At 42.2% G+C, this 26774-nt stretch overlaps 1 protein-coding gene and 1 long non-coding RNA gene across 2 annotated transcripts in view; both read left to right on the forward strand.

Annotated features, from left to right (window-relative positions):
- Window positions 1–11918, forward strand: part of LOC125930786 (uncharacterized) — a 30108-nt gene extending 18190 nt beyond the window's left edge. Inside the window, exon 2 of the long non-coding RNA XR_007460242.1 lies at window positions 1–11918. This exon is cut by the window's left edge and continues 17805 nt beyond it. This is a non-coding gene — a long non-coding RNA (uncharacterized LOC125930786).
- The window catches only part of SRPK2 (SRSF protein kinase 2), a 389837-nt gene extending 373602 nt beyond the window's left edge, over window positions 1–16235 (forward strand). Inside the window, exon 16 of the mRNA XM_049642821.1 lies at window positions 13427–16235. Within this exon, the coding sequence (XP_049498778.1) occupies window positions 13427–13506 (80 nt within the window). The 3' untranslated portion in view covers window positions 13507–16235. The remainder of the gene's footprint in view (window positions 1–13426) is intronic.
- The last annotated feature ends 10539 nt before the right edge of the window (window positions 16236–26774 follow it).

Genomic DNA, 26774 nt, shown 5'->3' on the forward strand with positions numbered 1-26774 from the left:
GTTAGGTATCCTCATTCATAATTTTCATAGGATGTAGCAATTCCTGATGAACCATATGCTGAACTACTGTCACCCAGGAATCTGCATTTTTGACAAACCTCCAGTACTTTTCATGCAAATGTCTATTTAATAAATATAGATATATGAAAAGTGTTTCACTAAAATGCCTATGTGAAGCTACCGTGCAAAAACAATATTTTTTTCACTTTTTTGGGAAGTGTTGCTGACATTAGATCTCTCCAACCTAAGAAGCTTGGAAGTGCTATTGTCATGAACCATTTCTTACATTTCTTCTTCAAGACTTCATCAGTAACAGCAACAATTTATTTTCAAAGAAATGTAGAATATTCTGATGGACTGAACTTTTTTTCTCTAGTAAGTAAGAGCCAAATATTGTTAGTCTGCAAACCAGTCTGTGTGCTTTTTAGTTTGTTTTTAAGGGTAGTTAGGTTTAGTGCCTTATTTCTGAACTCCCCACCTTTAATATATATGAACATCTTAAAAGGGGAGGAACTTTGGGGAACCTGTCTGGGTCAGTTGCTAGAGCAAGGGACTCTTGATCTTGGGGTTGTAACTGAAAAATAAGAAAATAAAAAAAATTTAAGGGGGAGAGGGATGCCTGGGTGGCTCGGTAGGTTAAGCATCTGACTTTAGGTCAGGTCATGAACTCAAGGTTCCTGAGTTTGAGCTCCATATAGGGCTCTGCGCTGTTACAGAGCCTGCTTTAGATACTCTGTCTCCGCTCTCTTTGCCCTTGCCCCACTCATTCACGCGCGCTCTCTCTCAAAAATAAACATTTAAAAAGGGGGGGGGGGAGAAGCTATCAACTGGTAAACAGTGACATTTCATCCTACTTTTACAAGGAATCATTCTGATATGTTTAGACAGTGTGATCTTTTAACTAAGGTTAATGTTTTCCCTTAAAGCTCAAACCAGTAATTTTAAATCCTAGAAGTACAACTCAGAGTAGAAAGAAGCATTGCTTCATTTAATACTAGTAATTTAAGAGTAGTGGATCTAAAGTGTAGAAGTCATGAGCTAGGACTTTCCAGGATGCACTTCAATATAAAAAATTCAGTCTAGGGGCACCTGGGTAGCTTAGTTGGTTAAGCGTCTGACTCTGGATTTCTGCTCACGTCAGATCTCAGCGTTGTGATACTGAGCTGGATATATGGAGCCTGCTTAAGATTCTCTCTCCTTCTTTTGCTGCCTGCCCCCTCCCCCCCCCCCCCTCCCTCTCTCTCTCAAAAAAAAAAAAAAAAAAATCAGTCTTAATGCCAGTAAATATTCTCATCACATAGTTCCATATTTTGGTATCCTGTTCACCAAGTAACTTTATGAGTATAATTACACTTTCTGTAGAGTCATGGAGGTAATATACTGACCAAGAGGTTTAAGTTTCTTTTCTTCATAAAATGATAAATTACTTTTCTTTTTCAAACACACCTGTCTCTTGGTTAGTATGCCTTTAGCCTGAGAGACATCAGTTTGCTTAAGTCTGGTGTCTTGAGCTGTATGTTTGAGGTCCTCACCTTAGATTGGTAAAAGTTAATACAAAGAAATACAAATTGCTTCAGAAAGTCAATAATACAGCCAGAGCATACGGAGATACATATGAAAAAATAGAGTAAATACAAAAATGTCTTTCATCAAGCTGGCAATAAACATTGTGTGAGAGAGATTGTTTCTGAACATGTCCTTTAGTTTGGAGTAACTTCCACCATGGTCACTATATTCAGAAGATTAACCAGGAAGAGAAAATAAAATTTAATTTCCCTTAAAGTTAAATTCAACCAGGCCTTTCCCTTCTGATTCTGCCAAGCTAGTTCCTTGGCTGCATTTCGCTGAATACTAGGTAGGAATAGTGGGGATCTTGTTCCTCTATTCATAGGCACCATTATTTACATGATGAGGTATTTGGCTACCCTGAGAATTATACTTAACTCCCTGATACCCTCCCTCACTTCACTGAATTTCTTCACTTTGACATTCAGAGCACTGGGCAGAAATCACTTACTAATTTGGGGGACTTGGGTATTTTTTTAAGTTAAAGTATTGGGTTTCTCCAAATTAGAAAACGTAGTAGTCCACATCACTAGCTATGGGATTTTTTAACGTGAAAATTAAAAGACAACAGAGTTGCATTTAAGAGTAAATAAATAGGGGCACCTGGGTGGATCAGTTGATTTAGCATCCAACTCTATTTGGGCTCTGGTCATGATCCCAGGGTCATGGGATCAAGCCCCGCCCAGGTTGGGCTTTGTGCTGAGCTTGGAGCCTGCTTGGGATTCAGTCTCTCTCGCTCACTCGCTCTCTCTCCCTCCCTCCCTCCCTCTCCCTCTCCCCCTCCCTCCCCAGCTCATGCCCATGCTCTAAAATAAAAAGTTTTTTAGGGGCGCCTGGGTGGCTCAGTGGGTTAAGCGTCCGACTTCAGCTTAGGTCATGATCTCACAGTTCGTGGGTTCGAGCCCTGTGTTGGGCTATGTGCTGACAGCTCAGAGCCTGGAGCCTGCTTCGGATTCTGTGTCTCCCTCTCTACTCCTCCCCCATTCATGCTCTCTCTCTCTCAAAAATAAGTAAAAGTTAAAAAGTTTTTTAAAAAGAATACTGACATTTTTTTAAAAAGTAAATGAATCAAATAAGCAATTGTGTGGGAAAGAAATTTTTCAATGTTTATTTTTGAGAGCATACGAATGGGGGAGGGGCAGAGAGAGGGAGACCGAATCCGAAGCAGGCTCCACGCCGCCGTCAGTGCAAAGTGCTCAACCAACTGACCCACCCAGACACCCCAGGAAAAAAATATTTTTAACAGGACTGTATTTTAACTTATTCTACCCAATAAATTCATGGCTGAAAGGATAAATGAGGTGTGGAATTTAGTCCTTCCAACATTCCATTGTGTAACTCGTTCTTCCTGTTAGAAGAGGTATTGAGTAATTTGAGTGGCTGAAGTTAAAAATAGTGTGCTATATAAGCACTCAAGGGTGGAGATAAGAATGGAGTTATGGTTGTCAAAGAGAAGAACTTGGCCATCATTCTTTTTTTTTTTTTTTTTAATATTTTATTTATTTTGGGAAGAGACAATGAGGGAGGGTCAAGGTGAGGGGGAGACAAAGGATCCAAAGCAGGCCCTGTCCTGACTGCAGCAAGCCCGATGTAGGGCTTGAACTCAGAAACCGTGAGATCATGACCAGAGCCTAAGCCAGATGCTCAGCCAACTGAGCCATCCAGACGCCCCTTGGCCTTCATTCTTTGTTGTCTATCATTTGACGGTCTCTGTTGCCCCTAGAGTGTCATCTAAGGTATCACTATTCCTTGAACCAGAGTTTACAACAAGTGCCAAATATATGAACAAGAGAATGCCTCATTAAAATTCCTTTCGAATATTGCATATCTTTTTAAGACTTTATTTTTAAGTAATCTCTACCCCCAACATGGGGCTCAAACTCAACCCCGAGATCAAGAGTCTTACCATCCACCAACTGAACCAGCCAGGTGCTCCTTAAACATAAGTGTATTTTGAGGTGCCTAGGTGGCTCGGTCAGTTAAGTATCTGGCTCTTGATCTCAGCTCAGGTCTTTTCTCAGGGTCATGAGTTGTTGGGCTCCATGCTGGGCATGAAGCCTACTTTAAACACACACACACACACACACACACACACACACACACAGGTACACATATTGTGTATCTTAAAAGAGCCAGGTGTATCTTTGGGCTATCAAAATGGTCAGTCTTGCTCCATTCAGCAAGCATAAACTTAACAAATATTAGTGGAGACTGATAAAATTTGGGATTAACATAAAAACCTCTGAGGTATCCAATGTTAGTTACTTCATCTCCCTCATCATGCAAACATTAGTTTGCCTAAAAAGTAATTGATTTCTGTTTAAATAACCACTATGATGTTGGGGCAATTTATTGCACCTTTGGATAGCTCTTTTTTTCTTCTGGACCTGTAGAACTAAATACAATATCCTAAATTGATTCTGTCCCACAAAAACAAAAGTAAAATGAGGAATTGGGTAGGTAAGTGGCAAACACAGTGGGTTATTAGGATATGTAACTCACTCCACAGGTAAACTAACCACATAAACAAGAAACTGAGAAATTTAACCTTACTGGGGTTTTTTGTTTGTTTTTTTGTCAGTGTTATTTTCAAATGTATGGGAACATTTTCATAAAATAACACTTTCCTTACGTTAGCTACTAGAAGTACAGTGGCAGGTTTTAGGAGCTATTTGAGATGTAAGATGGAAACATGTAACACTAAAACTATACATTTAAGTATATGATCATACCATTGTTGCAGTAAACTTAAATCTTTGTTTCGATGATTTCTTAACTTTAGTCATGAAGTTTCTCCATCCCCAGGGTATAGTATGCATGTATTTTAATACTTGCTGTTTTATTTGGCCAAGCAGAAGCACTCAGTGACAATGTGAGATGCCATAAAGCATTATGGGAAGACCAAATTAAATCTCTAGCCAGGAACTTTTTAAGTTACTATGATCATACATGCATGCAATTGAGATGTACCCTTTTTTCCCCCAAAAAGGACTAGGGTAGAAATGGACAAACGACACACAGCAAGCACAGGCTGGGTTTTTATAGCCTGGGAGTTAGAGTTTTATATAAAATTATGGAATGGTTGAGGGGGCCCCCATGTGACTGAAGACTGTGGCGTGAAAAGGCTAGAATATTTTCTGGGTGGCCCCAGACAACAAAGTGGAATCCTGGACTAGAGCAGTTAAAGGAAAGGAAATATTTTGAACACAAAACCTCTAAAACCAAATAATGCTGAAATGGCAACTAGTTTACCAGAGAGCCTGCTGTTGATGGAGGGATCAGGTGGTACATAGAAAAAAGGGAAACCAGCTTAGCCAGATCAGAATGCAAATAATTTAAGAGGTAGCTAATGAATAGGCAAATAATTATATATATCCTGTCACAGCCAATACATGGAGTAATATGTCATCATTAAAATGAATTTATAAGAACATGTAAAAATTGTTTTGGTATGTTTAAACTATTAGAATAGGGCTTTATACCCAATTATGTTAGAGACATCTAGGAAGAAAACATAATTATAGAAGCTCCATCACCACATATAGCAAATACAGACATACCAACTTTGATTTAATGCATACTTCTCTAGGAGTTAATCTCTTACCTATCAAGAGTTAAGTAGCTGGTTATACAACAGTATTTCTCTCAAGTATCATGTTGGCAGTACCCTATTTTGGAAACTACTAGGCCAATAAGTAAATTGTGAGCCCAGGCCTGTATTGTACTCAGTATTCAAACAGAATAAACTGATAGAAGTGACATTAATTAATGGAAGGAGATTTGCCTCCTTGCTGGAAAAACTTAACCTTCAAAATACAGCACTACTAAGTAAGTTTTTACTGCAGTGGAATCACAAATTACTAATTAAATGCTTTTTTTTATTATTATTTAACACTACCAGTGAAGTTAATATGACATAATAAACATTGTCAAGATTTTATTTTAAGATGATGGGACTCTTCAGTGAGATGTAAGCATTTTATAAAGCAATTACCAAGACTGTATTGGACTTAAAAATTGGTCATCCATGCATGAAACACCCTAAATATAGCTGCCCTCCATGGGCAGCCTTAGACTCATGCCAAAATGTAAAACAGGGTTGGTAAACTTAATCACATTTCCCAAAAAGAATTTACTTCATGAGGCATAAATAAGCAATGTTTTACTGATGATTTCACAAGATAGACTGAGTAGGAGTCTAAATTGCAGTATACCCTGGGTTGTCCATAAAATCTCATATACTTCTGTTTTGTATTTTTTTAATTGCAGTGAAACACGTGAGCGCTACCTTCTTAGATTTTAAAGTGCACTGTACAGTATTTCTCCAGCTTTTGTTTCTCACAGCTGCCTAGTCTTGCTAAAGTTTCCTCCTTTAAGTCTTACACAGAACCGTTTAGCAGTTGTGGACACTATATAAATCTAGCAAGTATTTTCTTGCTTAGGATGTACCAGATACAGTCAGATTTTATGTTCTGCCATGTAGCGCTGATCCTTAATGCAAGGTCTCACTCAAGAGTTCTGTAGTTGCAGGGCGCCTGAGTGGCTCTGTTGGTTGAGCATCCCACTCTTGATTTCAGCTTAGGTCATGATCTCACGAACCTGAGAATTGAGCCCCACTTCTGTTGTTAGCACAAAGCCTACTTGGGATTCTCTCTCCCCCTGGCTCTCTGCCCCTCCCCCACCTGTGCTGGCTCTCTCACACGTGCACGTTCTCTCTCTCTCTCAAATTAAAAAAAGAACCCTGTAGTTGCTTGTCAGAGACACCACTATAGAGAAGGTACAATGTCTAACATCTTTGGGGAATGTCTTACTGGGTTAGGCCAGTGAATTTTGCCAGGTATATGGCATTTTGATTCAAGTCCTGGGCCTCAAAGTCTCAATTTCCTAACTCCAGCACTTTCCCTCAACCTGTAGACCCTTAGCATTAACCAAGGTAATAAAGAATTGTAAATTTTAGCTACAAATGGATATAGAATTAGACTAGCTTAATAAATTTAGAATATATAATATCTGAGCCTGAACATCTTGAATAAATAACAAAGCCTTTGTGAAACAGGTTTTTCTATGGGAAGGCCACAGTTTCCATCTAGCACATTTCATTTGGCTGTGTTCCTTTATAATACAGTACAACCTAAAGAATTTCAAAAACTATTTGCATTTTTATAGGTTATTTGGTTTTTTGGCTACCGCTGTAGATATTTTCCATCTGATTCTGCAAACTCTACAAGTTGCCAGGATTTGGGGACCAACCACAGAAATAATTCCAAGCAAGCATGATCTATTTGCCTCTAAGCCAGTGGTTCTTAAAATATAGATCCTGCGTCAACCCTGCACCAGAATTATCTGTGATGCCTGTTTATAGAGTTCAGATTCCTGACAAACCTACCACATCAAAATCAGTTACCTTTTCAAAATACAGAAATGATCTATCAAAAGAAATGCTTCTTTTTTGAGATCCTGAAACTGCAATGCAGAGCTGGTCTCCTCTTTTAAAATAAATGAGGAACAATACCATAATATTAACGAGATGTTTTATGAAACCCAGGTCAATATTTTAACAAGCCTTTAGGAAGGAAAAAAAAAAAAAATATATATATATATATAGCATTACATAAACAATTGTAAAGTGGAATGTATTTTGAGCAATCATGGATATTTTTTAGGTAGCTTTGAATTTACAGTGGAATTCTACAGGGAAAAGGGGGAGAAAATGCTATATTGAGCTTCACACAGAAGAATTCCATCATATCCGAGATTTGGTAGTCGCTCCCCTCTCTATTCCTGTTAAACAGGAAAACTGATTAAAGGTAACTTGATATAAAAATATTTAATTGTAGGAGAAGAAAGAATAATAAAATAACACTCAAACATTGGTTGTCAGGGGAGGGGATTTGCTTGACCAAATGAATTAAAATAAAGGGATTAACAGTCATCAAGACAATTTTTTTGTAAAAAGAAGTTACCTATTTATATAGTAGGTTCGACATAAATTTATTCTGTAATCCAAAAGGCCATGTGTTGACAGGCTTAAAAAAATGTTTTTAGAAGTTACATTACTACCTTGTGAACCCAACCATAACTCAAAAATAGTCCAGGGTAATCCAGGAACAAAAATCAGGTTCTTTGTACCTTAAAGAATAAAGCTTTAGAGGTGCCTGGGTGGCTCAGTTGGTTAAACATCCAACTTCAGCTCAAGTCATGATATGGTTCTGTGCTGACAGCTCAAGAGCCTGGAGCCTGCTCCCAGTTCTGCCTCCCTCTCTCTCTGCCCCTCTCCCTCTCATGCTCTGTATACGCACACTCTCTCTCTCAAAAATAAAAACATACGTTAAAAAAATTTTTATTTAAAAAAAAAAAAGGTTAAAGCTTTAAACACTCTCTAAGTATGGATTAAGAGTGATTAGAATCCTTTCTGGGGTGGTTTTGTGGAACCAAATTATTTGCACTGAAGAACCACCATCTGATTCTCAATAGAGGAAGGAAGATAGTTAAAAGGCAACACGGCCAGCCTGATTTCTGCGGTAGAACCTTTTCCCAAAACACTTTTAATGGCTAACATTATAAGCTTCATTTGTTTGGTTGAAGCTCCCAGAAATGACCTTTACATGAGTTAGTTCCAGAGATTGCTTCACTTGCCACGAACTACACAGATTCTTTAGTTCTGTGCCATGGGCCTTTGGCCCCTTAAAACCTGTACATCCTTTCTCAGGTATGTTTTAAATGAGTATTACATACCGCACATACAACTCAACCTACGGACATCTAGTTAGCAATTCTTTGCCCGGTATTAAAATTCTGAGTGTAAACTCAGTTAATGAGGACTGTAACCAGTGTTATTTGAGCACCCTGTTCAGGTTGGGGGTACACTGTCATTCCATGTTTCTGGCTGGGGGATCCCTTCTCTCAACGGAGAAACAAGCACACTTAAAAGTGAGAAGTAAGGTGAGAAGTGTGGTGAGAAGTAAGGAATTTTTCTTTAGTAAGAAACACTAAGAAAAAACTTAAGTGCGTTTCAAACATTCTGAACAGTCTAGAGGAGAGAGGGGTTCCGCAACCCAGTTTTGACCTTTTGTGGTAGTAGCCTCTAGTTCTATACACAATAGGTAACTGGCTTACCGTGACTAGGGACACACCTAAGATCCTCTTAAGGGCCCACCGCCCACTTTACACTTGAGAAACCTCTTGAGACCTCTCTCGCGCTCTCGGTGGGGTGGTTTTTTTTGCTCTCGTGAATTCTACCAAGCCGTCCAGACATTTGCCTCGCGTCTGGAAGAGCGAGTTGTGGGTGGCTGCCAATAGATGCACACTCGTGGCTTGGCCGCTGGCCCAAGCGAGTCCGGACCCGACGTTCGTGCCGCGGCAGCGTGCTGGCCCGCGCTCTAAAGGGCGTAGCCCAGACAGCTTGCTGCATCACGGGGCACCGCCCTCCCGGCGAGGGAGGGGCCGGCGCGCCGTGTCTGTCGGCGCCTCACCCTGGGGTCTCCCGGCAAGCGGTTCTTCCTCTCCGGGGCTAGAAGTCCCGAGGGCCCAGCCGGCCGACGGCCTCTAGTACTGCGAGGACCGAGGAGCGAAAAGGGTCGGCGAAGAAGCGCCGCTGCTTTCCTGCCCACGCCATCTCGGAGGAGCGCCAGAAACGCACTTCCGCCGCGGCTGAGCGCCCGGGCGGTGTTAGATTGCCTCTGCCAGGACCGCTTCCGCCCAGCGCTTTCTGCGGCACCTGGGGTCCAGGGCTTTAGCTTTTTCGGTATTGGGGACCTTATTTGATTTCCTTTCTCCCTTCTATCCTCTCTGCCCGTCGTTTCCTACAAAAAACGGTATAGTGTCACTTCCGGCTTCCCCTGGCCGGCGGTGACGCACTAGCTCAGGCCGTGAGCCAGGGGCAGCCGCCATCTTCCGGAAATGCTAGTGGCGGCCAGGGCGGCCGTTGTCCTGTGTGCCCAGAATAGGGGACTGTCCGTATTGCTGATGCTCTGCTTGGGGGTAGGCGGGAGTAACAGTAGCCCTGCGGTGGGACTGACATGTATTTGAGTTCTCACCTCCCCACACTCCTTAACCTGTTGTGTCCCAAGTTTAAAAGGACTTAATCTCTGAGCCTTTGTTGGTTGATCAAATGAGGTAATGCATACAAAACTCTTAGGGACAGTATCGGGCATAGAGTAGTATCTGGCATTAAACTAAAAATAAGGAAAAGCTATAAGGGTTTATTGAGCACCTGTTTCCTCAAGGCATGTTAGTTGTGTTAGGTATGTAGAGTGCTTTTGATTCTTCATCCCCACAGGAATGGCCTTCCAGCGCCTGAAAGAGAGGATGTTTGATAGCTCCTGAGTTTGCGTGTATCTCCCACGCAGCCCTTCATGCTTCTAGTTCCTAAGAAAGTTTCTGCTTTTACTTGACCTGCCTGTTGTTGCAGCTCTTTGTACTGGATGAATATTCTGTAGGGATGGTGGACAAGCATTGGTTTGATTGTAGCGTCATGTGGATGAAAAGGTAGACTAGCCGCTTCCCAGGTATTTTAGGCCGCTGCCTGACAGCAGGCCGTAATGCTTCCCTACACTTGATCCCTTACTATTTGGAACCAAGTATAGAGTGGCCACGGGACGGGATGGGGAAGGTTCAGGTCTTAAAAAAAGAATCAGAGATGCTAGATAATTTTGGTGATAATTTATAAGGGAATAAAAGAATTAAACATACCAAAGATATTATTATCCCTACACAAAATGGAGAGACTTCACAAACTGGTGGCAGACTCATTGGTGATCCACTGAGTCTTGAGAGGTTGAGGAATACTTAGCAACTCAGCCCAGAAGGGAAGAGCTCTAACTTAACTTTCTGGTTAGTGTCTGTTGTCCTTGCAGGACTCAAGTTTTTGCCCCTTCGAACTCTAAGCAGCCCATAACTCAAACTGAGTAATACCTTCCAACACCACAATACCCACTGTGGAGTGAAATTACCTGATCCCAACTCAGTTGAACAGTTGGAAGCTCCTTATACTTTAGAACATTTAATTTGTATGTAAGTTAAACTACAATAACAAAAACCAAAATGGAAGACTACTTAAGGATATGGAAGTTATTTTGTAAACTATGATTTAGATGTCTATTCTGTTAGCTGTCGCCTCAATTTTCAAAAAAAAATTTTTTTTTAATATTTATTTTTGAGACAGAGACACAGCATGAGCAGGGAAGGGGCAGAAAGAGAAGGAGACACAGAATGTGAAGCAGGCTCCAGGCTCTGAGCTGTCAGCACAGAGCCCGACACGGGGCTCGAACTCACGAACTGTGAGATCATGACCTGAGCCGAAGTCGGACGCTTAACCAGCTGAGCTACCCAGGTGCCCCTATCGCCTCAATTTTCAAAGAGCATAATGTCAGTTTGATAAATCAAAAATATAAACATTTAAAAATCTGGAGTTACCTCTAAAAGACGTTGCCTCTCAAGTTTGAGGTTGAAAATGGTGTCTTCTTCCTTTTCATTTTAAGCTCTTGGATATGGATTTTTTTTTTTTAAATATATGCATGTTTTACTCCACGAAATTTTAAAAGATTAAAAATTACAGTGATGTATATTTTAAGATTTATGTTCATCTTGATTAACCTGTCCTTTCCAAGCTTACTCTCTGCTTCACCACCCAGCAGTCAGAGCAAACAAATTAAACAACTAGCTGAAAGGTACTTTGAATAACAGTATCAAGTAGAAACACATTATGAATTGCTTAACATAAAGCATGAGGTTTTTTTTTTTTTTATTTATTTATTTGAGGGAATGAAAACACAGCTTCTTATTTATCATGAAATGCGTCATACTCTTTTTGGGATGGTCTTTTGGCCTGAGTCCACTACTGATTATAGATCTTGAAGCACTGTGGGAACTGCATTACTAAAACAGTTTCAAAGTCAGTTTTTGTGTTTGGCGCCCTCTAGTGCATCATTTTAAGTGACACAAGCCAGCTTATCCTTGCTGAGCTGTTAGCTGGAAGATAAAATGTGATTTTCCGTTCTCCCTGCGGCACCTGTGGCTGGCTTAGTCAGTAGAGCATGCAGCTCTTGGGCTTGGGGTTGTGGATTTGAGCCCCACGAGGAGCATAGAGACTACTTTAAAAATAAGTAGAAATAAAATAAATTGCATTCCAGTGTGATTGATCTTGCTTTTCATGACATCCCAAGAGATTTACCCCTCCTTGAACCTACACATTATTTCTTAGCCATGACACTAGCTAGCCTGTGACCTTGCACCAGTTGCTTAATCTCCAGACTTCAATTTCCTCATCTTTAAAGTAAGGATGAAATCACAAGAACTGTATACGGTTTCCCTGAGGACTAAGTGAGCCATTACATGTCATGTGGATGCCCTGTACATAGGAGGACCTCAATAATTGCTAGCTTTTGAAAATATATAAATAGATTAAGCCAATACTAAACATGCTTGGAGAGAGTATTCAATCTTGACTCATGTGTTACAATCTACTAATTTGGGAATGTGAAGAATGTTAAAGAGCAGTGTGAAAATAAAGAATAAAAGCCTAGGTATGACTCTAATCTCTGGCCCCATCTTACTGAGTCAGTTCATGCCAGTTCTCAAGTCTGGAAACATTTTTCACATTCTTCATGGTGCCTATAATTACACACCCTTAAAAATATTTGTTGTCTTAATGTTGAAGGTAAATGGTTTTATGGCAAATCTTAGAAAATGTAAGATGGAGAGAGAGAGAAATAACAGTCTAAAAATTTGGAGATGTGGATTCAAACTTTAAGGTGGAAGCTCCAAATTCCTTTTTCTGGATTAGTTTCTGAACAAGCTGTGGACAGTATTTGTATGATCTGTGTACAAGTCTGAGAGAATAATTGATGCTAATTAACCCATGTGAATCAGGATTTACAAATCAATGAGAGTAGTAGGTTCCAGAATGCTCATCCATTCTCATTTAATTCCAGCTTGCTTAGGCTATACTGCTAAAATTTACTTCCTCCAAGGCACCTGGCTGCCTCAGTTCAGAGCATGCAATTCCTGATCTCTGGGTCAGGAGTTTGAACCCCACACTGGGTATAGAGATTACCGGAAAAAAAAAAAATTGAATTAAAAAAAACTTTTCTTCTGACACAGTCCGAGAAATAGTTTCTCTTTCCAGACATTGTAGGAGACTACCTGTATTTCTTTGCCTGCATTGACAGACATGGATTTTGATGCTTAACATCTACCTCCTGAGTTCCCCTAAGAGCCCAGTTACCTGAAGAAAAAGCATTGGGTGCTTCTGACTCCCCTAGTCAAGCCCCTCTGGAACTTTTGTTTGGTCTTGCATATAATAAATGTGACCATGCTGGAGTGCCTGATGGCTAATTGGTTGAGCATCCCCATTCGGCTCAGGTCATGATCTCATGGTTAGTGAGTTTCGAGCCTGGTGTCGGGCTTTGTGCTGACAGCCTGGAGCCTGCTTCGGATTTTGTTCCTCTCTGCCCCTCCCCTGCTCGCACTTTCTCTTTCTCACTCTCAAAAATAAATATTAAAAACATTTTTTTTTTAATAAATGTCGTGATGCTATTTTTCCTCTGTGTCTACTAGACAAGTCAGTATTGTTTCTCCTTCCCTTCCACTGCCTCAGTGCTACACCAGATGAATTTTCTCATGAACAGCTACCAGCTAACCATTATGGAGCCTCTATTATAAGCTTGGACACTTTGAGGAGTACTTGACATACGTTACTTCTAACTCCCACAACCTCAATCCAGTAGAGGGTATTACTCCTATTTTCCAGAGAAGATCACACTAGGTCACCCAGATAAGTGTTAAGAGTCAGACTTCCAACCTGAGTCAGCTTCTAGAGCCCATGGCCTCAACATCACATCGGAAGCACTTTCCAAAAAAGGAGAACTGCGAGTTATGCAACCTTCAAATGTGCAAGGAGAATCTTGCAACTCCCTTCAGGCACTAAGACATCAGTTATGAGACTTCCTCCTTTTCAACAATGCCCACCTATCTAGCCCTGCCGTAATAATTATTAGAACCAGGATGGCTCGCATAGGCTTGGCACCTTGCAGTTTTCCAAGGTTGACCCATGGGGTCTCTCGTCTCTTCCGGAAAACCTTTTGCATTCATCATGCACTAAGCCTCCAAGCTGGGGCATTGAATTCTTTTCTGGCCAAAGATTGCATCTGCTATTATTTACCCCATCCCCCAGGGAAGATGCTGCAAATCCCAAGCCTTACAGCTGGGAATACGGAAATCTGGCTTTGCAAGCATATAAAAGGAATCTTGACAAAGAGGGAGGGGTGTTCGCACACTGGCCTTCATGGTCATAGCGCATTGGGCAAGGAGTTCTTCCCACCAGAGGTTGTGCTGTGGAGGCAAAGACATGGTTTTGGACGCCAAAACCACATTCAGCAGCTCCGCATCAGGCAGGCCTTCCACCACTTGGGCTCATTCACGTATGCCGAGCATGTGGTCTCCTAATTGCTTTTACTCTCTAACCACCCCCCCCCAGCCCTTCCCCCACCTCACCCTTGTCCTTAAATGATTTTCCAGGTTCACACCTTAACCTCATTATAGGATCCCAGTGAATGCCAAGGCTTGCGTGGGTGGAAGATTATAAATCAAAGAGCAGACACCGGTGGGGGGGGGGGGGGGGCGGTCCCCAGAGGATTCAAGGGCCACAACTTAGAAACAAATGGGCCTCTTTCATCCCAGTGGAATTTTTGTTGTTTTTCTAAAGCCTGCTGTTCCAGCAGGGCACTTCACCAGAAGCTATGGTTTCTGGAACTTTTAGAAAGCAGAAGCACTATTGTGTCCATGTGTGTGTTCTCTGCAAGAGTTTCAACAAAACTGGGAGCCTAAAGAAGTTTGACTAAACAAGCCTCAGTTTCTCCCACAGAAAAATAGGTTTCCTATTGGAAAGGCAGCTGAAGCATATCATCAACCATCATTTTCTTGGTAACTCAGAAATTTCACGAAATGACAGAAGGGGTCCGATTCGAAAGATCTGACTGTAATTTAAGAAAAATTAAATCTTGTCAGTTCACCATGATCCATGCTAGGGAAGGGTATCCCTAGACAGAATTCCAATGGGACTTCAATTTACATTTGGTAAATGTACATTTAGCCAGATTTCCAAATGTACATTTGGTTCATTTACATTTGGTTTTACCAGGCATTTTGATAGTTGATATTTTTATATGAGTGTGTCTGTGGTTCTGGAAGTTTACAATTGTTTACAGCAAATAACAAAGCTACTCAGTGAAGATGCTGACAGGGCTGGAATACTGTCCAATGACTTTTCCAACCTCTGGACCAACTCTGCTTCTTGAGGGCTGCAAACAAATTGGGTTTTGCCTCAGAGGAAGGCTTAAATCCTGATGCTGCTGTGTGAGTTTTAGATTCCTTTTTTTGAACACCAGGAGAAATGAAATACCAAGTGCCTTGACCACGGATGGCATTAGAGAATAACCTTGGAAGTTGTGAGGGAATTCTCAGACACATCTAGCATTGCATGAGCAGACTGGAGCTGCTAATTAATTTGGGCTTAGGAGAGCTTCATCAACCTTTTAAGTTATGACATTTTCGATATAGATTATTAAGGGGCTCAGCATGACCCAGGAAGGTCATAGACTTGAGTCTGTGGCTGGAATCCAGCCCCTGAGCAACTCCATTCAGAAGGGAAGCCTATTTTGTGCTCCCAGGAGAGGAATTTACCATACTGCTGGAGAGGCTTACGGCAAGATGATTTGTTGAGGCAGCCCCTCCTACAAAAACCTTTGGCACCATGTGCACAAATTCTGAACTGGGTAGGGGGAGAGCCCAAGTATCCGTGGTCTGCTGAAAATGCTAGATGAATTTCCACAGCTTTTTCATCATCCTTATAAGCATGTCTTAACTGGATTAAGGACTCGCTCTTGATTACTGAGGTAAAATTGGACACTTACACCCATAAACACAAAAAACTTGACTAACTCAGTTATGTGTTCTTTCCAAACAACACATTTGTTTTCAGGCCAGAAAGTTAGAACACAGATTCCAACAATGTGGATGTTGTATATATCAACTTCTACTTGCAACTTAGGCCATATCAAGCTGCAAGGGAAGCTGGGAAACTGGGGGTGATCATGTATCTGGCTACAAATTCTGTTATTATGTAAGAAAAGTACAGAGTAGAGAACATCTAGCGGTTTCTACGATTCTCTTCCTATGGTTTTCATGACCCGAACCTACTTGATTAATCATTCCAAGCATTGAGCTAGAAGCCCATTGAATTCCTTATTTGTAAAAGACATTGAAACTAGAGGCAGTTTTACTCTCTTATTTTTAGATTACATAGGTAACACATGTTTATTCTTGGGGAGGGTGGAATAGAAAATACAAATCAGCAAGAGTTTTAAGAATTAGCATCCTTATGAAGCACTATACTGTACACCTGAAACTAATACTACACTGCATGTTAACCGGAATTTAAATAAAAACTTGATGGATGGGGCACCTGGGTGGCTCAGTCAGTTAAGCGTCTGACTTCGGCCCAGGTCATGATCCCACAGTTGGTGAGTTCAGGCCCCGCATCGGGCTCTGTGCTGATGGCTCAGAGCCTGGAGCCTGCTTCGGATTCCGCATCTCCCTCCCTCTCTTCCTCTCCCCCGCTCATACTATGTCTCTCTCTCCTTCAAAAATAAACGTTAAAAAAAAAAAAAAAATTGATGGAAAAAAAAGAATGAGCATCCTTAGACTCTATCCTCTGGTGATAAGGATGTCCGGATTCTGAGGCCTTTCCTGATAGACTTGTCTGATACAAATGTAGATGTTGAATCTCAGGGTGGGAACTTACATTACATGATGGTGGGAATGATACATGGTCTATGTTACTGTGTGGGCTGGGGTGGGGAGAAGACTTTAAATCTAACCTGCCCTACAATTGAAAGAGAATAGAAATAGAGAAGCTTGGGTTTTAGTTCTACCTCTTAGTTGACCCCTTTGTGACCCTGAGCAAGTAACAAATTCATAATGTTTCCATTTCCCCATCCATACAATGGAAATTTAAATATTTTCTCAATCCTCATTACAAGATAGTTCTAAACATCAGGTCTTGCTGCATTCCTTCAAATACTCTTGGGTGCCCTCTGCATAACAGGTGTTGAGAATAAGACAGACATGTTCCCTGACCCCTCCCCTGGAGTGGAATATAATGGGTGACGCATAGCAAAATCTTTTGAGGACTATGAGCTGGGAAACATCAAGGATTACTATCCAGGAGTGCCTACTAACCATCATAGTGTTCCTTGGCCCTTCACACCTCTCGCCAAGGCTAAAGTGGAGGAAGAGGTAGGAGATAAAGCTGTCAGATGGGAGGATGTGGTCTGGCCTGGGCAGGCTGTCATTTTCTTCTCTACCTCTCCTCCAAACCAAACCACCAAACCAAATATCCTACTAATCAGCATTTTTTAGTTACACCTACTCTTCTCTGTGCTCCACCTTCTGACAGGGAAGTAGGAAAATAGAGATTTACAGAAGTTGGTAAAAACTAATGTCAGAAGGCAGAGTTCCATTTCTAGATCCAAGAAAAACTTCCTGTTTTGTTAAGACCCCTCTTAGGAGCGGAAACTAGCTCACTCAAATGGAAACCACAATGAATAATTTCACTGATTTGTACCGTATGTTAAGCAAGCCTAAAATCCCAAGAGAAGGTTGTGAATAAGAAGAGAAACTACCAGAAGGGAACTGTCAGATGTCAACCCCCCACTGACTAGAGCTCCTCCTCACTTCCTCTTTCACCAGTCCCTGAAAAACAGTGACCCAACAATGGCGCAGAATGACTTTGGGGAGTACATGACGCAAAGGCAGTCTGGCAAAGCCTCAGGGGCTTGTTCAAGAACTGCATAGCTCAGATTGCTCATCCTCTCTCCAGATTGAGTTTCCTTTTCTACAAAAAAGATCTAGAAGAGCAGCTTTATTAGCCTAGCCTGTGCTGCAATTAACAAATGAAGTCCAGAATCTTCGCTTAACACAGTAAAATGCATTCTTGCTTTCAGTACATGATGGATGTGCGTTGGTGGTGGAGACCATGGGATCCTGCTCAAGAACTCTGGCTGATAGAGGCTCTGACATTTGGAGCTGTATCACTGGAGTCTTAGGTCTCCAGCATCCTGGCAATAGAAAAAGACAAGGCATGGGGAATTCACACATGCTCTTCTGTGCTTCAGCCTGGAAGTGACCTGTGTCACTGTCTCAGTGGCTGGACAGAACAAAATCCGGAGGGTCTGGGATAGATGGAAAAATACAAAGATATTGCTGAACAATAAATGCCTCTGCCCTAGCAGCACTTTAAAGCCAAGTGCATGCTACAACATGTAATGGCAGCTCAGAATCCCAGACCATGAAAAAGATCATGTGAGTCCAAATCTGCTGAAATGTCTCATCTAAACATCTTTCTTCTTAATAACTTCCTGAGTGTCTAACAGGCAGCTCTCAGGTCAAAAACAACCTGCCCCATTTAAGGTGAGTTCTATGTAAGGGTTTTACTTCAACCTGCTCACCACCCTCACACTCCCCCCCCCCCCCCCCCCCCCCACACCACTCCCATTTTTTTATTTACCTAATTAGCTAGCCTCATAGTGTTGTTGGGAAACTGACATAGCTTGGTGTCCCTGGTCAATCACTGGAATCAAAGCGGAGTTTTTAAAAATCATGGAATTTTAAACTATTCAGATTCCATGAAAATGGCAACATAAAGCTGGAAGACTGTTCTCTGAAAGACTATTGACCAAATTGTTCAAAACGTATTAAGAGTCAAGCCTACTCTTGCTGTTGACTCTTGTCTGATTCTTGTCCATTGTTTTTATGCCAAGAGAGGATGCTCTGTATTCACCATCATTATCGATCATATATACTTACAAATCACACACACACGCATGCATGCTCATGAATGAACTTGTACGCCCTTGCCAGGGGGGCAAGAAGTTAAGTGACAGCATATCCAGGACTTGAATTTCTTTGCCTTCTCCCCCTTGCTCCTTGCTCTGGGGACCTTCTGCAATCCACCAGAAAGGCAGGAAAGAAGAAAGGGAAATACAGCTCAGTTTGGGGGTGGGGGGGGAGGTAGACTGACTTCACAGGGTGGTTCTCCACCCATTTGTTGTACTTGGCCTGATTGGGAGCTGTTTTGGGACTTAAGCGGTTCTCCAACCACGAGGCCCTTTCCAGACCTGATTTTGCCTTGGAATGACACATCATCCTCCCTTCCAATGTAGCAATTGTAAATTCCTGCCTGGGGAGCAGCAATTGCTTTCAATTACACACTATTTGAATAAAACAGTATGGGATTAACAAGGCCCCATTGTTCTACAATCCTCTACTGAAACTTGCTATGGCAATTTCTGGTGACGCTGTATTTCCCTGCCTAGCATTGGACTCTGCAAAGGAAACATTTCCCACACTTTAATTGGTCCTTTTTAGTTGTATGTAATAAAAACCTCTGGTTACCATTTTACCAACAACACTGAACAGGAAGAAATAATTCTGCCAGGTTTTCTTGGTTCACTTTTTTCTCTTCCTTTCCTTCTCTTTGGCATCTCTACTAGAATTCCTCAGGTGAGTGAACTTAAATATCGCTTCATGACTGATACATACACATGAAAATACACACACTGTACACACACGATTTAGGGTTCCCTCCTTTACATTGTGTGTATATGCTATTTTTAAAATAGATCTCAGGAGGGGGACGTGGCTGGCTCAGTCAGCAAAGCACGCAACTCTTGATTTAGGGGTTGTGAATATGTTGGGTGTAGAGATTACTTAAACATAAAATCTTTAAAAATACAAAAATAAAGGGACACCTGGGTGGCTTAGTCAGTTAGACGTCCAACTCTCGGTTTCGGCTCAGGTCATAATCTCATGGTTCATAGGATTGGGCTTACCTCGGCTCTGTGCTGAAAGCCTGACAGCATGGAGCCTGCTTGAGATATTTCTCTCTCTCTCTCTCTCTCTCTCTCTCTCTCTGCGCCCCTCCCCCCCCCCCCCCCCCCACCCCCCCCCCCCCCCCAAAAAAAAAAACATTTTAAAAAATTAAAAATAAACTAGACCTCAGGAACACAGAATGAAAATCAATAATCGTCTCTGGTTTATGACCCAACTCTTATCATTGGTCTGGAAATGTGATTATAAACATGTTTTTATAACTCAAGGAAAAAATTTACATTTACTCTAGTCCATTAAAAAAACCACACACACATTTCTTGCTCATTCACTTCATACTCAATAACCAAGAATAAATCAACCAATATTTACTTTCTAACCAAAATTGTTCATTAACAGAACCAACCAAAAGGGAATGTTTTTATAATGAAAGGTTGTACTCATAAAAGTGTTGAGCCCACAATATGACTTACCTACAAAATAGGCCTTTATAAAACCTTCTGACTCAGTGAATGTGAAACCAATAAATCAGAGCTACAACAGAATCTTTTCTAGCTGGTTTTAGGCCAGTTCACGCTAATAAAGCTCATAAACATAGAAAGCCAGTGTAAAGCCAAAATTACTCCTGAGAACGTTTTATACTCTGTTAATAGATAATAATCAAATTAAATCTATGCAAATGATGAATGAAATTTTTAATTACTTATTTATGTAAAACTTTAGACCCACATAACTCACTCCAAAAAACAATATTTTTTATTTTAAGATTTTTTGTTTTAAATAATCTCTACTCCCAACATGGGGCTCAAACCTAAAACCCCAAGATCAAGAGTCACACATTCCACCAACTGAACCAGCCAAGTGCCCCAACAGCACATTTTTAAAATAGGCTTTGACAAAATTCACTAAGTAATCATCTTTACCCATTTGTTCCCAAACCATCTTCTCTGATCTTGTACCTACACTGAAATTTTGGTGCCAGAAGGGAGTTGGATGCTATTTCAGATATAGTTATAAGAAGTATGATAGGAGTACCTGGGTGTCTCAGTGGGTTAAATCTCTGACTCTTGATTCGGGCTCAGGTCATGATCTCACGGTCGTGAGATCGAGCCCCAAGTGGGGCTCCACGCAAGGTGCGGAGCCTGCGTAAGATTCTTCCTCTCTCTCTGCCTCTACCCTCCTCTTAAAATTTAATTTTACAAAAGAAGTGTGATAAATTATTTTCTTAATCACCAGATGACCATGAAGTCAACTTGAAAAAGCCAAGTCTATAATCCACACTGAAAGGAATAATCTATAAATATTTTTAATCCAGAAAATATGAGCCACTTTCTCCAACTTTTCAAACCTCAGACTTCTTTGAAGGGTTTCCTCTTAGAAAGAAATAAAAAGAGGGGCGCTGGATGGCTCAGTTGGTTAAGCGTCCAACTCTTGATTTTGGCCCAGGTCATGATGTCACAGTTTGTAGGATGGAGCTCCATGTCAGGCTCTGCGCTGACCGTGGGGAGAATGCTGGGGATTCTCTCTCCCTCTCTCCCTGCCCCTCCCCATCTCTCTCAAAATAAGTAAACATTTTAAAATCATAAAAAGAAATGGTTGTGGCTACTGTTAATTGCATCAGCAAAGAGAGCTCATTCCTTTAGAAAACTCATTTCAGAGTTAAAGCCTGGATGAAATCCTGTGACACACAACTGAGGTTAAGGAAGCCTTATATGGACACTTGTCCAAAGGCAGCAGAAACAACAAGCTTACTAAGCTCAAAGCAGAGGCCAAAATCACGCAGGGATTTGTACAGGAGCAATAGATATTTGGAACTGTACCATAAAGAGATGTTCAACGAAAATCTTAGGGGCAAGTAGAAAACCAGTTTAGAAATACTGCCACCTATCCCAGATGTTGATCCCCACCCCCTCCCTGTGAGTAGAGCATGCCTACACACAAGTGAGCAGGAAACAAATGACAGGAAATTTGCAGCGTAAGCTTACAGGCTTCTGGCAACACAGTTTATAACAGGGTTCAAGTATTCAGGGTTGCTTCTAAATTAAAAGAAACAAACAAGTCCCAGTTTGAGCCTGAAACATTTTAAACTTGGTGAATGATTTGGGGAAATTCCATGAAATCTGCAGGCCAAGTAATTTTACTTCTTCTTACATTCAAGCCTTTCCATTTCATTTTTCTCCAGAAGTTGTTAAAAAGTGGTGTAGACCACTGAGAAAGAGGCAGGAGCTCTCTTTTCCAAGAGCATACCAGGTTTGATCAGAGATACATGTTTTTCTTTAGGAAAAGTCTTTTTATTCCAAGCTCAAGCCCTTATCACTGTTGACGAATATTCTTGCTCCTATCTCCCTCAGATGGTTGTGCACTGACAGCTGGTCTCCCTGGCCATCCGATCACCACATTGCTAGAAGCTGTGCTCAGAGTGCTGGAGTCAATGGTGGCCAGGACTGGTTGGGCTGGTAATGAGCTCCTGAGCTACAGCAGGGGTCTGAGAGCTCACAAGGTCTCCCACATCACAACTTTTTCTCCCCTTCCTTCCTTTACTCCACAGCCACCTTGTGCCTCAGTTTCCCTCATTAGGACTGAAGACCTGCCCCTTAGCTGGGGTGTAATTACCCTGTCTTGCTCTTTGCCAGCTTTTCTTTCCACCCTTCCCCTTGCTGGGACTCTGCTGGAGTAAGTCAGATGCTCAAGAGCCATGACTTTGTTCCACCATCTAGATACAATTATTCCCTGCTTCCTTTGCCCCCTGAAGGTACTGAGAATTGCCTGAACCTGATCCTAGCTTGCCTTGTCTACTGAACCCACCTGATTATCTTTTCCAGAACCAGCCTAGGCAAGCCAGTTCCCCTGCCTGCCTCTTCCCACCAGCTGACACTGTTAAAATGCTGATGATAACAGTAATTAATGTTAGGAGCTTGGCCTATCTCAAACGGTCTTAGGTGCTTAATGTACTTAAATTTATTTAGTAGTGACTAGAATACTTGGAAAAATGGATGCTGGGAGAGGTTAAGTGATTCAATCAAGATCACCCATAGAGGAAATAACACAGCTAGAATTTGAACCTAGATCCTTCTGATGCCAGGTATATTTCTGTTCCCAATCCTAATGTATGGGCTTTTCCTCCACACCAAGCAATTGTCAGCCACCAGCTAGATGTCCTACAATCCAACTCAATTCTGACACAGTCTACCTGGAAATAGCATCATATCCCACAGGTTAAGGATTCAGTCCTGCGAGAATGCTCTCCTCCCCTCCCCCTGCCACCTTTAGATGACAATCACAAGCAAGTATAGGTTGTCACTTGTGCTTCTGACCAACTATATATAGATTGGAAGTTCCAACTACCCCCTCCTTGTGTTCCATTAGTTTGCTAGAGTGGCTCACACAACTCAAAAAAATATTTTACTTACCAGATTTTGACTTATTATGTAACTCAGGAACAGCTGGATGGAAGAGACACATAGGGCAAGTAGGGGGAAAAGATGCAGACCATCCATGCCCTCTCCGAGCACCACTCCCCTCAAAACTCCTCCTGCTTAGCCAGAAGCTCTCTGAACCCCATCCTTTTGGGTTTTTATGGAGGCTTCATTACTTAAACATGATTGATTACATCATTAGCCACTGGTGATTGAACTCAATCTCCAGCCCCTGTCCCCACCCCTTAAATCAAGGTGGGTGGGACTGAAAGTTCCAGCTTTCTAATCGCTTGGTTGGTTCTGGCAACCAAACCTCATCCTTAGGTAGGGATCCCAAAGTCACCATGTTAACATAACAAGACACCCTTCTAGATCTTACTGCTTAGGAAATTCCAGGGGGATTTGGAGCACTGCATCAGGAATGGGGTCAAAGACCAAATATATTTCTTACTGTGTGAATTGCAATATCCCACCAGCTAGGTACTTTTTTTTTTTTAATGTAACAATTTTTTTATCTTTTTAATTAGAGAGAGAGTGTGTGCACGGGTGGGGGAAGGGCACAGAGACAGACACAGAATCTGAAGCAGGCTCCAGGCTCTGAGCTGTCAGCACAGAACCCAACATGGGGCTTGAACTCATGAACCCTAAGATCATGACCTGAGCCAAAATTGGATGCTCAACCATCTGAGCCACCCAGGTGCCCCCCACCAGCTAGGTGCTCTTAAGCATGGGCCAAGTGTTGTCAATATTCACTTTGCCTCCACGTCGTTCCCAGACACTGTATGTTTGGGGTGGGGGGTGGGGAGGGTCTCTCAGGCTGTGCTAAATCTCAACTCTGCTGCCTCCCAGCATAGAATGGAAAGGGCAGATTGTTGCTCTGCCTCTCATATCCATGCTTCCACTACTCCAGCTGGCTCCTGCCAGTAGACAAGGCTTATTGGTGATGACTGAACTTTACACCTGAGTGTGTCACCCATCAGCGCTGAGCCTATGCAGGTTTCCCTGGGATCTAGGAAGCCCCATGTCTTAGGGTTCTGGCCCAAGCCTTTAATTTCCCTGTTTATAACGGAAGCTTAGAGAAGTGAAGCAACATATCCCACATCACGCAGCTAGTTAATGGCTGGGCCAGGACTGAGGTGTCATGGCTTGGGTTGGAAACAAGGAAAGAGTCCCATTTCACAGTAGAGCTTCTGATGGCAAGGTAGATGGCTTGAATGTGTGACTTTCGCCTCTGTGTCTTTTTTTTTTTTTTTTTAATGTTTTATTTATTTTTGAGATAGAGAGAGACAGTGTGAACAGGGGAGGGGCAGAGAGAGAGAGAGAGAGAGAGGGAGACACAGAATCCAAAGCAGGCTCCAGGCTCCGAGCTGTCAGCACAGAGCCCGACGCGGGGGCTCGAACTCACACACCGCGAGATCATGACCTGAGCCAAAGTCGGAGGCTCAACTGACTGAGCCACCCAGGCGCCCCCTCGCCTCTGTGTCTTAATCTCTGACGTGGAGCAGCAAAGGAGACCTAACTAAAAGGATGATGGGGCACCTGGGGGGCTCAGTCGGTTAACATCTGACTCTTGATTTGGGCTCAGGCCATGATCTCATGGTTCTTGAGTTCGAGCCCCACACCCAGCTCTGTGCTGACAGTGCAGATCCTACTTGGGATTCTCTCTCTCTCTCTCTCTCTCTCTCTCTCTGCCCCTCCCCCATTCTCTCTCCTTTCTCTTAGAAATAAGTAAACATTTTTTAAAAATAAAAAATAAATAAAAGGATGACAAATGTTGCTTACAAGGAGCAAATTGTTCTGGAGGAATTGTTGCTATGACTCATCTTTGGCAAGGACCAGGACATTGTGATTCCATTACCACTCTGGAAACCAGAAAGGTATTCATACAAGTATTCACACATTGTGATCTAATTTATGCCACAAGACCAATAAGAATAGCAACTTTAATTGAGCATTTACTACACACCAGCGACTGCTCTAAAGTAGGCATTTTATATGTATTAACTAATTCAATCCACCTTATCCACCCTATCAACCCTAACCTTATCAGCCTCATTTTACAGGTAAGGAAGCTGAGCCACAGAGAGGTCAGGTAACTTGCTCAAGATCACACAGCTAGGAAGAGGCAGAACTAAGATCTGGAGAAATATATATTTCGTCTACTTCTAGCATCTGCACTCCTAACCCCTGCACCAGACTGGCTTTCATGGGATATGGAGAATGGAAGTTTTTGAAAATACTCAGAAAGACACGGAGATTTGAATTTTTTGGTTCAGGACGAAGAGCAGGAACCAGTTATCACAGATATCCATATTCCTAGGTTCAAGGTTTACCTGCCCACGGACAGATCATGTATGAGGGTGATAGCCTACAGTTAGCTTTTCAGAGCTCTTCACTTGGCTTTGCTTTTTTCACTGTTAGGAAACTGTTATCTAGCCCCATGTGGCTTCTGGGCCACTCTCAGAGTGCTATAAAGTCCCTTCATTTCCCAGGTGAAGGTTCAGAGCAGATAAGGTGCACAGAAACAGAGAAGGAATCAAATAAAACTACCAATAAAATAAGGGTTTGGCAATTTTCAGGTCTTGTTGCATAACTCTTTGGGAAGAAGTGTTCAAAAATCAACAAAAGGAGGAAAAACAGGATGTTAAAAATCACTTTTATTATGTTTTTAGAAGTTTATTGCCAGACTTTTTCTGCCAAAAAATAACATGCCTCCTCCCTCCAATCTACACAATTTGGGGTTTGCTGGGAATTTTGTGGGATTTTTTAATTTTTTTTTTTTTGGAATAAAACCTAAGTTCCCACCAAGTTCATTTTCAAAAAGAATGTCCCAGAAATGAACAAATGTACAGGGAATGGGCCTCCTGGATGGAAAACTGGTCCTGCTGTCCCCACCATGACTGACACATCCCATAAAGCTCTGGCCCAGAGACTAATACCTACCAGGACCGGTGCTCACACAGTGATTGCAGGTCTCCTGCTAAAGGTCTCTGTCCCCCGGGCTGGGATGCAAAATGACACCAGATCATGAAGATGGGGGAAGGGCCCAGAACCAGAAGCCAAACAAAGCTGGGATCCAGTCCTAGACTCCCCAACTGCTAGTGGTGTGACCTCTCTGAGTCCTCCTGTCCTCATCTGTGAACTGAGCACTAAAATCCCCTCTGGCCTGATTGGCAGGAGGGCTACAGGAGATGTGTGTATACTGCTCAGCACTGTGTCTGGAAGTAGCAGCTTAGGCCCTTCCACATACGAGAAGACTGGATCAAGCCAATGACTGTCAGGAGCAGAGAGGAAAGAAGCAAGACCGAGGGCCGAGCAGGGTGGTTAAGAGAGCCTGGAGGGTCCGTGAGGGAGAGGAAGGGAAGGAGGAAAACCAGGGAGAAAGGACTCAACTGTTCTGGAAGCACCAATTTCCCTATATTAATTTCTTTTGTGCTTAAAACCTAGTCTGGATTTTATTTCTTGCACAAAGGATATACTACCCTTCCCAGCCCCAAAGTCTGCCTTTAAATTAAGCACCACCCTTTCAAGCATTAAAAGCATAGCCAAGGAGTTATATATTATTATTACTGAGCGATGGCAATGTTTTGACTTTGGAAACATTTTTTTCCTCTCCCCAATTTTTTGTTCCCATTGCCCCATCTCCCCGATCTGAAGAGTTCAGCCATTCCTTCCTCGTGCCTTTAGGGATGGGAATTGAAAACAGAAAGTACAGAATGGTGGAGTTTCAAAGCCCGAGCCAGTGGTTCTACCAGTGCAACATCGGAGTCACCCGGGTGTCACCAGGGTCCTTGTTAGAAAGGCAAATTCTTGGGCCCCACCCAGACCCAGCAGTCTGTGTCCCAACAAGCCCTCAGGTGATCTGGGTGCAGGCAACTTTGAAAACCGTCTTGGCCTTGGCCTTTG

Source organism: Panthera uncia, chromosome A2, assembly GCF_023721935.1.
Source record: "Panthera uncia isolate 11264 chromosome A2, Puncia_PCG_1.0, whole genome shotgun sequence".
Classification (NCBI taxonomy): Eukaryota; Metazoa; Chordata; class Mammalia; order Carnivora; family Felidae; genus Panthera; species Panthera uncia.